The 11,884-nt window shown below is 39.8% G+C and overlaps 1 protein-coding gene across 1 annotated transcript in view; it reads left to right on the top strand.

Moving 5' to 3' along the window:
* LOC122809115 (caveolin-2-like) overlaps positions 1 to 4,099 on the top strand; it is an 81,629-nt gene extending 77,530 nt beyond the window's left edge. Inside the window, exon 3 of the mRNA XM_044080364.1 lies at positions 2,907 to 4,099. Coding sequence (XP_043936299.1) covers positions 2,907 to 3,057 — 151 coding nt within the window. The 3' untranslated portion in view covers positions 3,058 to 4,099. The remainder of the gene's footprint in view (positions 1 to 2,906) is intronic.
* Positions 4,100 to 11,884: the final 7,785 nt, after the last annotated feature.

The following is an 11,884-nucleotide window of genomic DNA, read 5'->3' on the forward strand; positions in this document are numbered from 1 at the left end:
TCTTTTTCTTTTTGTTATTAAAATGCCTTTCGGCATGCCTAGCATATTCAAGTAATGATTGTAACCTGCTTGTACAATGGTCTGCCATGTGTTTTGTAATAAAACTGCTTATAAGTGCACTACTTGCCCTTTAAAAATGCATTCTTTAACTGCTGTTCATATGGGGAATCTTATATTTGATCTTCAGGAACCTGCATTCCACAGTGGTTATTAAAACATTCTAACAATCTGGCATAGTACCGGTGAATTGTTTCACCTTCTTGTTGGATGCATTGATTAATGCAAGTCCAGTCTGCCCTAGGTTTCCATTTTTCAGAGATGCGGTCTGTCAGACCTTTTACTCTGGTGTCTAATTCTGCGCTGCTATGTGGGAGGGGTCTTTGTGCAGCGTCACAGGGATTCCAGTTCCCACTAATCATGTACCAAGCTGGCCCTACAATTTGTCTAACTACTTTTTCTATCTCTTCTCCATTTAAGTTATAACTCAACCTCATTCCTTGTAAATCTTCTGAGAATTTTCTAAAATTAATCTTTGGATGGGGAATTCCCTCAGTGGCTTTCCGGATATCTTCCGGAGTCCAAGGTCTATACACTAAGATAGTTGGGTCCTGATTGTCTTGACCTGCCTGAGGATTGGGTACTTCTATAAGTGGGAATATTTCTTCTTCTTCACTTATAGATCGTGAATTCTTAACTATTTGCCATAACTCAATGCCTTCTTCAAAGTTACCTGCCTTTGTTCAGGACCTGGTCCCGATGGGATCTCTAATTTTAGTCAATTTTAGTTTCACAATATCTCTATCTTCAGTGATCACAGGATATAGTGGGGGTGGACTAACCTGTTCACTTGCTTCATATTCTGGTAAGGGAGGTGGAGGTGCTGATGCTATTATTAAGTTATTGTCCTCCTTATCTAAAAACATTGCTTTTGAATATTTGTTTTTTTGTTCCCTACGGTTTACTTCCTCCAGCCAGCTGTGTGCCTGAGGAATTCCTGATCAACGTTGCTTTTTTACCCCACCTTTGGAATCGTTTTTGAGCTGTTTGATGAGCAAGGATTTTTCTAGTTTTCCATCGAATTTGTATTTATTAACCCATTTTGAATAATATCTAATATTGTCGGCGCGCTGCGACTGCATATATTTTGTGTCTTCCGTTAACGGCGGGTTTTGGGGTCTTTTTGTGCAATTATTACCCATTTTGTTCTACCCTTTGATCGTTACGTAACTTCTCGTAATTTTTAACGTGGTACCATGGATTTTGTTATAGTCTCTTCAGAATGCTTGCCTACTTACTCTGTTTCTCCTGATCTATGACAAGACAGTAATCTTTTTTGTCCCTGACTTGTAAGAAAAATACAATCTGACAAAAACAATACACATCTAGTCTCTGATCTAAAACAGAAAACAGAAAAAAGTAGATTCACCTTACCTGAGCCCATGTGATTGATCACCGATTCGCGGAGACCCATCCTTCAGTCACAGATCAGAAAGTGGCTGGCCTCTTTTGAACGACAATTCAGTCAGAGGACTTTCCATATAAGAAGAACCGATTTGGTTTCTTCCCCATATGGTTTCAACTACCTGGCCGTCTGATCCGAGGTGAAGAGAGGGTTCCGGACCGAAGGACCAATCTGTAAAAGGAAAAAACTTCAAAGACCAATGCACATTAGGTTCAAGCAAGGCACCCTTTATTACTTGCAGCAAGGAGACAAAGCATGCAGGTGCAGGATTTGTCTAGCTCTTTGGTGATCAGTATGTTATTCTTATATAGTTCTCTTCATGTCACACAGAAAATGGTACTATTCTATTGCTGACGTAGTTAGACACAACTTTCTGTATGTTCTACAGAAAATGTTACTAGACTTATTGCTGACTAGGTTAGATTATTTGCTACTCTGAAGATGCCCGTCAATACTGTGGGAGAAAGCGCTTAGTATTACTGTGGAGAGTTTTCTTTGATGGTCCAGTTTTTATTGTTTCGTTTTACTCTACAATAAATCTTTTTACCAGGATCCAAGGTTTGCTGGAATTACTTTGCTTACTAGATTATTTGCTAGCTTGCAAAACATTTTGAGAAAAACAACCTGGCCTTGGGCTTATTTTAGCCCACCTTTAACTTTTCAATTCTTCAATTGTGCAGTTCTAATACATGTGTTACATTTTGTCTAGATTCAAGGTACATTTCCAGCTTTGGTACAAGTAATGCTGACTATGGTTTAAACTTTCAAGCATCTATTGTTTTCTTTATCAAAGCTTGTAGCAGCTGTATACTTTCTCATGGCATAAGCAGAAATGAATATCTCTTTGTTAAGTTTCATGACATTAGCAGAAATGAAATGCCTCTTGTTAAGTTTCTAATAGCTGTGCAGATTCATTCAGTGTGCATAGAATAAATGTATTAACCCTTTTAAACCTCGAATGCACTAAGCATGCATATTACTATTATATATTTTTCTAACAAGTATCTTTGCAACATTTGAAATTTTTAAAGGTTAATAATGTGAAGTAAGCATCAGAATAACTCAAAGTAGATAGTACGTATCATTTTCTTCCTATTCTTGCATTATCATATAACTTCACCTATTGTGTTGTAATGTGTGACCAACAATGAAGGAGGTTTTATGCATTTTTGGTTAATCGTAAATGTTTCCTAACTAAAGTCATACATTGCTAATGTATTATGAAGGAAAATATCATTTCCTATAGCAAAAAGAACACCATGTGAACAGTTATATATACTAGCAGACAAAATGGAACAGGGTACTAGGGCTGTATAATAACACTGTAAACAAATTCTGAAGATCCAGCTTTCTTTACCTTTCAAATGCATTTTCTGTGCCTAATGGCTCAGTCCGTCTTTCAATCTAACTATACTTTCTTTCCTTTATGTGTCTCTCTTTCTAGGTGCCTGGTCCCTTTTGTAAGGATTTGCATGGTGATTGTACCTCCAATACAATATTGTTGGGAAAACTTTTTGGACAACATAATTGCTCCCTGCAGTGACAGTATGGGGCGCTGTGGCCACCGTGTCTACATGACTATCTTCAAGAAATAGCTTTTACCAGTGCAATAAATGACAACAGAAACATAGGTCCATTGTGTACAGTGTTCTATTGTCTGCTTTCACTGTCAATGACAGAAGTCTCTTACTGCTAAGTTTAACCTTTTCTAGTTGCACATGGATGCCCTTCAAACTAGAATATTTAGCCAGGAGATCCAGTGTTGTGGTCACCAGATATTGTATTACCTTCTATGACAACAGCATTGGTTTACTAGTTCTTGGAATACCTTACTCATGGTTTTGCATTTGTCTTAGTGGTATAAGCTCATGTCTCAGAAAAGGGTATCAACATTATACAAGGTAAAAAAAAAGCTGAGAACATATTGGCCATTCTGTGCCAAGGCTTGCATAACTTCAATATAATCAGGAAGATGATGTTAAATGACATTCTGACTTGCAGATCTCTCAGCTGTCCCAGAAATTATGGGATGCTCCTGATGCTAGCTAAGAATTTTGTTCTGTTTCTCCTAAAATCTGTATCTATTTATTTGTTTATTTTGAGAAAAGGTGGTAGCTTACTGTCTACAAATAGTGCCATTCATTATAGTCATGGGCTTATTTTACTTCAGAACATGTATATAAATTAAAGTCCTCTTTTCTGTCAACTTTTGAAATGAGAAGTACTGATATTTAATATCTGACCCTGATTTTGGTGGGAGTTGTGTCTTCAATTATGATTATCTCTGTCCCTGACTCTGGAGAAAAGAAGTTGATAACCATTACCTCATGGCATTGCTGCAAGGATCTCCAAGTGTATATTTAGAAAATGTGTTAACTTCCAATATGGTTAAATAACCGAAATGCTTTTAGTGTCATTACTTATAGGAAATGCGGATAAACTTCAAATAACCCACAATCTGCTGAGCCTTATTCCATTATTTGCAAGCACTCTATCTGATCAGGGAGGGTAGTGTCCATGAAATTATCTGTTGTCTGCCTGGAGCAACTAAAGGCATACTGACGTGGTTATCAATCAGGGAAGGACATGTGGGTAAAAGGATAATAAATATGGAAAATAAAGATTTTAAAAATGTCAGCTTTCCTTCTGATTCAGACTTGAACATACAGGTTTTACATGGTTATGACGTGATGGTTTCAAGTTTTTGACTTCTATAGGTTTTGAAGTGAGATTCCATGAGCTATTGGTCTTACTGGTAATTTTCTTTCAACTCTCCACCCTCAGTACTTCTAACCAGATGTTCTAAGTAACAGAAAATGTAACATAAACCAGAGAGAAGAGATACAGGAACAGACATACAAACATAACATACAAAATCTCATTAATGCATATTGGTAACACTTTCCAGTAAAAAGATTATTTTTATCCAGAACAGCAAGCAAACTTTTACAAATAAGAAATTTCTGAATGCATTTAAAGTATTGCATCCTTAAAGATCTGTGCAGCACTGCCTTAGTTTTCTCATTGTAACAGGCACCCAAGTTCTGATTAGTAAATAACAGACATGTTGCAAACATACTTATTCAGGAATATGGTTGAAAACAATATTATGTTTCACTTCTTATGTGAACTGAAGCCATACCTCTCAACCCTCTTAGATCAAGAAATCTGGACAAAGCCATAAATAATTGAGGAACAAAGCCCCAAAAATAGGAACAAATTTTAAATATTGCTCTTACAAACTTAGCAGGCTGATAGAATAACAGGTTTTGCATTGGCATGAATTTTCTGATGGGTATGAAGTCTGAAACACAAATGTCTGTCATTATTTTCTGACTTCAATCTTCAATGATTTGCCAGTGGTTTCCTAGAAAACCACAATTTTGTGAAAGATGGACTAAAAATATGAGGCAAAAATCTGAACATTCTGCAAAAAATATGTATAGTTGAGAGGTATGAGTCTGAAGCAGATACAGTTATTTCAACACCAAAGTGATTCAGTGTAGGTTGGAACCAACAACCAACTTCTGTTCTTTTCTCATAAACTAACAAATGAAAAATCCTACCAAATGAAAAAAGGAACAAGCACGCCTAACGGCCATCCAGCTATCTCATAGCAAGCCTTCTTTAAATAAATCTAATTCATGAAAAATAACTAAATAGCAAAGATCATGGCTTCATATCACAAAAGAAAGCACCAAAAACGTGCAGACAAAATACACACAGTAGTACCATAGGATAATAAAGAAAACGGTATCTGTAAAATTTTAAACAAAAACAAATTAATTTCTTTTATAGAAATTAAAATTATGATTTTGTAGTACATAATAATAAACATAAGTCTAAGTACTTCTCTATCACCCAGGTAACAGGTTCATAAGTAAATATTAGGTTATTAGTCTACAGACTATTAAAAGCCTAGGCAATAATCAGAGGTCAGAATCAAACCCTGTATGTTACACCATTAGGTAAAGACCTTAACCATTATGCTAACCCCTCCCTAATTTGCAGAAACATTGGCTAGGACAATACTAGAAAAGTATGAGCCATTTTATTTTTGTCTTTTTTGAGCATCTGTGCAAGATGTAGAGGCATTTATTGGTTCTTTGTTTGAACTGGTAGACAGGAACTTCAGTATACTGTTATAATCCATATTTGCCTGTTCAGTCATAATATTTTACAGGGTTGTTAATTGTCTGATACCTGCTACATCATGTTCAGGGTCCTGGGGTGCAGGGGTGTATAGTCTGTTCTAGCACTCATTGGACAGAAATGCAAATAATTAACCATGGAATGAATACAAGTCCATCACAGGACATGAACAAACATGTATACAGTTCATGCACACATATGGGCAATTTTAGGACTGACATTTCATCTGACAGCATGTCTTTGGGATGAGGGAGGAAATCAGAGCAACTGGTGAAAACCTGCATCGATAAAAGGAGGAAATGCAGATTTTGGAATGAAGGTACACTTTCAAAGACCAAACCTGAGACTCAAGAGCTGCGGGGTAACAGTGCCAGTTGCAGTGTCACTATACTACCCTTGGGAATTTACCTTTAATACTTGCAATTGCACTTTATTCTAGCTTGTGTTCTCTGTTTTATGAATATGTGTTCCTGAGAAAATAATAAAAAGCTGAGTTACACTTTTAGATATTTATGTAGCTGAGCATTCTGAATTACATACCCATCTAGACTAAACATCTAGCCACATTGCATGTATTAACTCATTTGTGGATTCAAAAATGCATTTAAGACTCTGTTGTGCAAGGACCTGATAACACAATGGTTTAATGTCCTGTAAATTGCAGGTAGGGAACTTCTAGACTCCCAGAAGCCCATGTTTTCTGGACATACGAACATACTTCATTCTTCCAGGGATATAGTGAGTGAGATCATTTATAATGTGAATATGGGTCTAGGAATGAGCTCTGTCAAATCCCAAATACTGGTTCAAGTGCTGATTTGACTCTGATCATAGGTTATTCTGAATGGGATCCATTCATAACACCAAATGCACAAAACACAGTTGCAGAAACTACTGACCTGCAATGGTTGATCCACAAATTTATTGAACAGGAGTTTTAGCAGTTCCCTGAGATCACTTTAGAGTAAGAAACAGGTATTTCACCCTTTCTCCCCTTTTCATAGGTTCATAGGTGTGTACTAGGCCAATGGCCCTGGAGCCTTTACAAGCTTAGCCCATAGAAGTGCCCTGGCATTGTGCCGCCCGACCTTAGTTCCTAGTGCCTCTGTCGAGTAGAGCCACTGCAGTGATTCCCGGGGTGAACTTTCTATTACCTATCCACTCAACAAGATTTTTCTTGAAGAGAGACTGCAAGGTGCTCTGCTTGACATGCAGGGGAAGTCTATTCCATAGCATGGGCAGTCTCTGGGTGAGGAATCTGTCCCTCCAGCATGTTCTGTTGATTGTGGTAATGAGGTTGAGGTCTCTGGAGCGTGTGGTGTGGAGACATTGGGATTTCTTTAGATGTACCATTTCTAACAGAGCAGGGTCAGACATGGCTTTGTAAGTCAAGCAGAGATCACCTCTAAGTAGGCGATATGAGACAGAGAATAACTGGAGTCTTTTGAGTCTGTGTAGGACATGTGATTAATGCCTAAGATCCTCTTCTTGAGGTACTTCTGTGACCTCTCCAGCTTTTGCAAGTGTCTAGTGAGGTACATGCCAAATGGGGTATTATACTCAGTGATTGGTCTAATGAGGGAAGAGGAGAAACAGATGATGACCTCTTTCTTCCTGGATGCAAAACCCTTGCCAAATAGAAGGACTTTCTGACCAGAGTGGCAATGTGGTGGTCAAAGGAGAGGTTGCTGTCAACCTGCGTCCCTAGATCTCTTATGACGCCTTCAGTGTTCAGTGGGCTCCCATCAATGTGGTAGTTAGTGGGAACTGAGTTTTTACCAAAGGGGATGATGACGTATTATTTGGCATTAAGCTTAAGGCCATGGTTTTGACAACAGTCATTGGTCTCAGTGAGGCCTTTCTGTAGGATGTCTGCATCTATTGGGGAGTTAATAATGGCTCCCAGCTTGAAGTCATCTGCAAACTTGGTCAGCCAGAGTCCCTTTGTGTTGGCCTGGACTTCTGAGAAATAGATGCCGGACAGGAGAGGACCCAGGACTGATCTCTGTGGGACTCCACTTGTGACTGGTCAGCAGTCTGACTTGGAGTTTGCTACTTTCACACTGTGTGATCTATCTGTGAGCCAATTTGCAACCCACCTAGAGATATAGGGGTTGATGCCTAGTTTGGTGAGTTTATCAATAATTCCTGAGTGAGGAATGGTATCAAAGGTGTTGGCCAGATTGAGGTCAGCTGTATGCACTGACTTACCTTCATCCACAGCCCTGGTGACTGACTCAAAGAAGTCAACCATTTTGAGCAGGCATGATCTCCCTTTCACAAAGCAAATTGCGTGGGGTCCAGAGTTTGGAGATTTCCTATATCTTTGTTAATCAGGTCCATGATAATGCACTCCATAGCTTTACATATCAGGCTCATCAGGCTAATGGGGTGATAAATCCCAGGGTCTGTAGTTGCTACCCCTTTATGGAGAGGGATGACTGTAGCAGTGTGCCATTCGGTAGGGACAAAGCCTAAGGTGAGGCTGTGACTGAACAGGGCACACAGATGTGGTGCCAGTTCACTTTGTAGTTCATATAGAATGCAACCAGGAATATTATCGGGTCCCATGGAAGCTGTATTCTTGGCCTTGGACAATGCAGCTTTAACCTGGACTGCAGTAATGCCAGGTGCCTGGCATTCTTCCAGTATTGTGATAGATCCTTTAGGAAGGGGTAAAGTTGGCACTGAATCTGTTGGCCAGTATGTTGGCCATATCTGTTGGCTAAGTATAGGCGGTACCATTGTGCAGTAACTCAGAGTAAATCTGGGTATTGCCATAGAGGTTCTTGTTATAACTATAAAAGGCTTTGTGATTGTTTTTAGTGTCTGCCGCAATTCTGCCTTCATAGCTGACAGAGGATTTGATGAGGGATCTCAACTTTTTGTTGAGGCTAATAAGGGAGTTTTTCCAGTCTTTGGACTTCACCTTTTTTTGCAACAGTTTCTTCCTTCCGTTGTAGAGTTTATTAATGGCAGGGGACCACCAGATTGCTTTCTTTTTTTTTTGGAGAAGAGCATCTTGGTTCTGTTGGGTGTGGCTAGTTCCATGTATTTATGTACAGATTCCTACAGTGCATTAGTGCATGATACGGAAGTCATGCAGTTATTTTCCATTGGCATGGGTGCCGTGAAGTTAGCCTCCTCTGTTTTTAGGAGTCCAAAGTCAGCTTTGGAGAAGTTTCCCAAGGTGGTTACCTTTGCAGGGGTGTGGATGAGATGTGGATTTCCATGGTGATTAGTTTATGGTCGGATCTGACCAGGGAGGGATTGACTACTGGTGTAGAGCATCAGTTGCCCATTTTAGTAATAACCAGGTCAAGGATGTTGTTTCCTCTAGTGGGGGGTCAGAATGAGCTGGTCCAGGGCATTGGAATTGATGAATTCCAGGAAGTATTAGGCCAGTGTATTGGTGCTTGAGTAGTTTTCCCAGATGATGGAGGGGTAGTTGAAGTCTCCTAGTATGAGAGTGCTGGGTTGGACCTTGATAGATTCCAGGGTGCTTAAGAATGTGGAGTGAGAGTCTAGGGACATGGTTGTGGACCTATAGCAGGCTATGACCTGGATTACGGTCTTACCCAATGTTAGTTGAACCTGAAGTATCTCAGATGCATTATGCTGGGCTACTAGTCTAGAGGTGTGCATATCCTTTATGAATATGGAGACACTACCACCTTTGGAGCTTTGGTCCATGTTTCGGGGCCATGCTTTCTGCCACTTTAAACCAGGTCTCTGTTACAGCACAAATGTCGATGTTCTCCATTTTGAGGAGTGTTTCGAGTGAGTGCATCTTGAGATTTAGACTTCTAGTGTTGAGCAGCATGACATTCAGATTGCATTTATTTATAGGTGTTACAGTGGTAATTTGGTCTTTGGAACACCACCTAAAAAAGGCATCATAGGGGTGGCAAGAGCCTTGGCCAGTACCTGGAAACCCAGAGGTGACAGATGCAGGTCATCTCTGGCAAAGCATCAAGGTCTGTCAATCATGGCATCCCAAGCAGACAGATACTGGATCCCCTTAGAATGACACCAGAAACTTAGCCAATTGTTGAAGTCAATAATTTTTTGTATGTACCGAGGTATCATTCTGGGTTACGGTACGATACTGCTCAGGGCTAGTGTCATACCTGCCTGGGACACATAATCCGAGAGCTCCACCAAGTCTCTTTTCATGTAGTCCAGGGAGATGCATCTTAGGTCATTCACACCCACACTGTGCTGCAATCTCAGGGTTGGTGTATATTTAATTAGCAAGGGGTATGAAGGGATCCTGCATACAGTGTTTTTTTTAATTTCTTGTTAGTTTCTTTGTTTTACTGATTGATCATTATGGGTTGATGTTTTCAGTGTTTTGGTGTTATGACAGGAACCCCTTCTGAAGTACCTGTGCTGCATTCAGTATGAAAACCAGGTTAGAGAGTTAGGGTTGATGCCATATAATGATAGCTCAGTGAACAGTTACTGATGGCCACACACTCAAGGGCCTTAGAAAAGTCAACAAACATAGCTCTGTTAGGTTTCCCTGGAGCCTTGTTTTAACAGACTCTGTTGGTAAGGAAGATGCAACCTATATTCCTGCCAAGTTTTCTCCTAAAGTCATTCTGGATTGCTAGAAGACAGGCCAAAGGCTTTATTATGTGAAAAAGTTGATTAAGGCAACAGTAGGCTGCGTGACCTAAAAGTGTCAGGATGGATTGAGAAGGTCTGTTTTAGGATGGCTGTAATGTCTACAATTTTCCAAGGGTCAGGGACGTGTTACTAGTAATATGAATGGTAATGGATAAGCTCCAGTGAGATAGCAACAAAAGCATTATATGCTTGAAGAATCTTTGAGCACAATCTATCAATCTGCACTTTCACAGATAGGCATATCCTTAAGTTAATTGATGATTTTGTTTAGTTCATAGGTAAGTACTAGGCTAGCTGCCCTTGTGAGCCGTTTTAAGACTAGTCACTTTCTCTTTTTGTGCTCAAAATGGCCTATACCATTTGGATATAGATTGGTCTTACACATGCCATGGTCAATAAATATATACTACACCTAATGAGGATATCTGGGATCATATCATAAATAATTTGAGGGGACCCATGCATGGGAAAAAGCATTTTGGAGCTGAATCTGTCCAGTAGTAGTACAGGGGGCAGTCGTGGTGTACAATTGCTGTTTCCCATTCACAGATATTAGATGCATTTGGATAAGGACAGGGATGAACTTTTTTTATGTGGATGGGGGGGGGGGTCTGCTCCAAAGCAGCAGTATCCTCCTTGAGATAAACCTGTCTCTCCAAACTGCTCTGATAGATTACTAAACCAAGTATTTCTGATGCTATTTGACTTGCTGATGTGCAGTAAATGGATCAGCAGTAGGTCGGAGGATACCTTGTATGCCAGACACAGGTCACCTCTTAGCAGTCTGTAGGATACTGAATACAGTTACAGCACTTTGAGTCAGATCATGTAGGACATGTTTGGGCCTTGTGTCATTTCAGTAAGGTATCTCTGTGGGTGTTCCATTTGTTGCATGTGTCTGGACAGATACATGCCAAAGGGGGAATTATATTCAATGACTGACCTAATGAGGGCTCAGTAAAGGGGGGCAATGACATCCCTAGATCTAGACACTTAGTGAGCTTTTAGAAAGCTGAAAATCTGCTTCATAACCAAAGGCAGTCTCTGCTTTGGGGGGGTGTACAAGCAGCTGGCAGGGCAGCACTGAAATTAGAAGCAAAGTGTTTAGCAAATGTGTGAGCTACTGCATTAGGTCAAGTAATAAGTACCAGTAATGTGGTAGACAAACTAGGCTGGCTCCATTTTGATATGTTAATGCCAAGAAGATATTACTGGCATTAATTTAGGAAGTTAGCCTTGATTGCATTGGTCAAGTCATTTGTACTGCACCCTGATTAGATGGCAAAAATCTGTATCATATTCTGACCAGGCTTCTTTACAAAAGATGAGGCCTTCTTAATTGCGGAAGTAATTGTTGCAAGCTTGCCACCAACTATGTTCCTTTCTCAAGGATAGTTTCTGTCTTGGAGAGGTGGAATTATATTAATAAAATGTAATAGCACCATGTATCAATCAGTCTGTGTAGTAACACAAGGCAGTCAATCAAAGCCATTTTCTAGCATAGCATAAGTTACTATCTTGTAGTAGTAATGAGAACTCTTAACGAAGGCAACAGAGGAGGTAGAGCAGTGCTCACTGAAATAAGGACAGTCCAGTTTTACTGAGTGTAATCTCGGGGGGGGGGTGCAAAACCAATCA

This window comes from Protopterus annectens, chromosome 8.part0 (genome assembly GCF_019279795.1).
Source record: "Protopterus annectens isolate FY-2018-M chromosome 8.part0, PAN1.0, whole genome shotgun sequence".
Classification (NCBI taxonomy): domain Eukaryota; kingdom Metazoa; phylum Chordata; order Ceratodontiformes; family Protopteridae; genus Protopterus; species Protopterus annectens.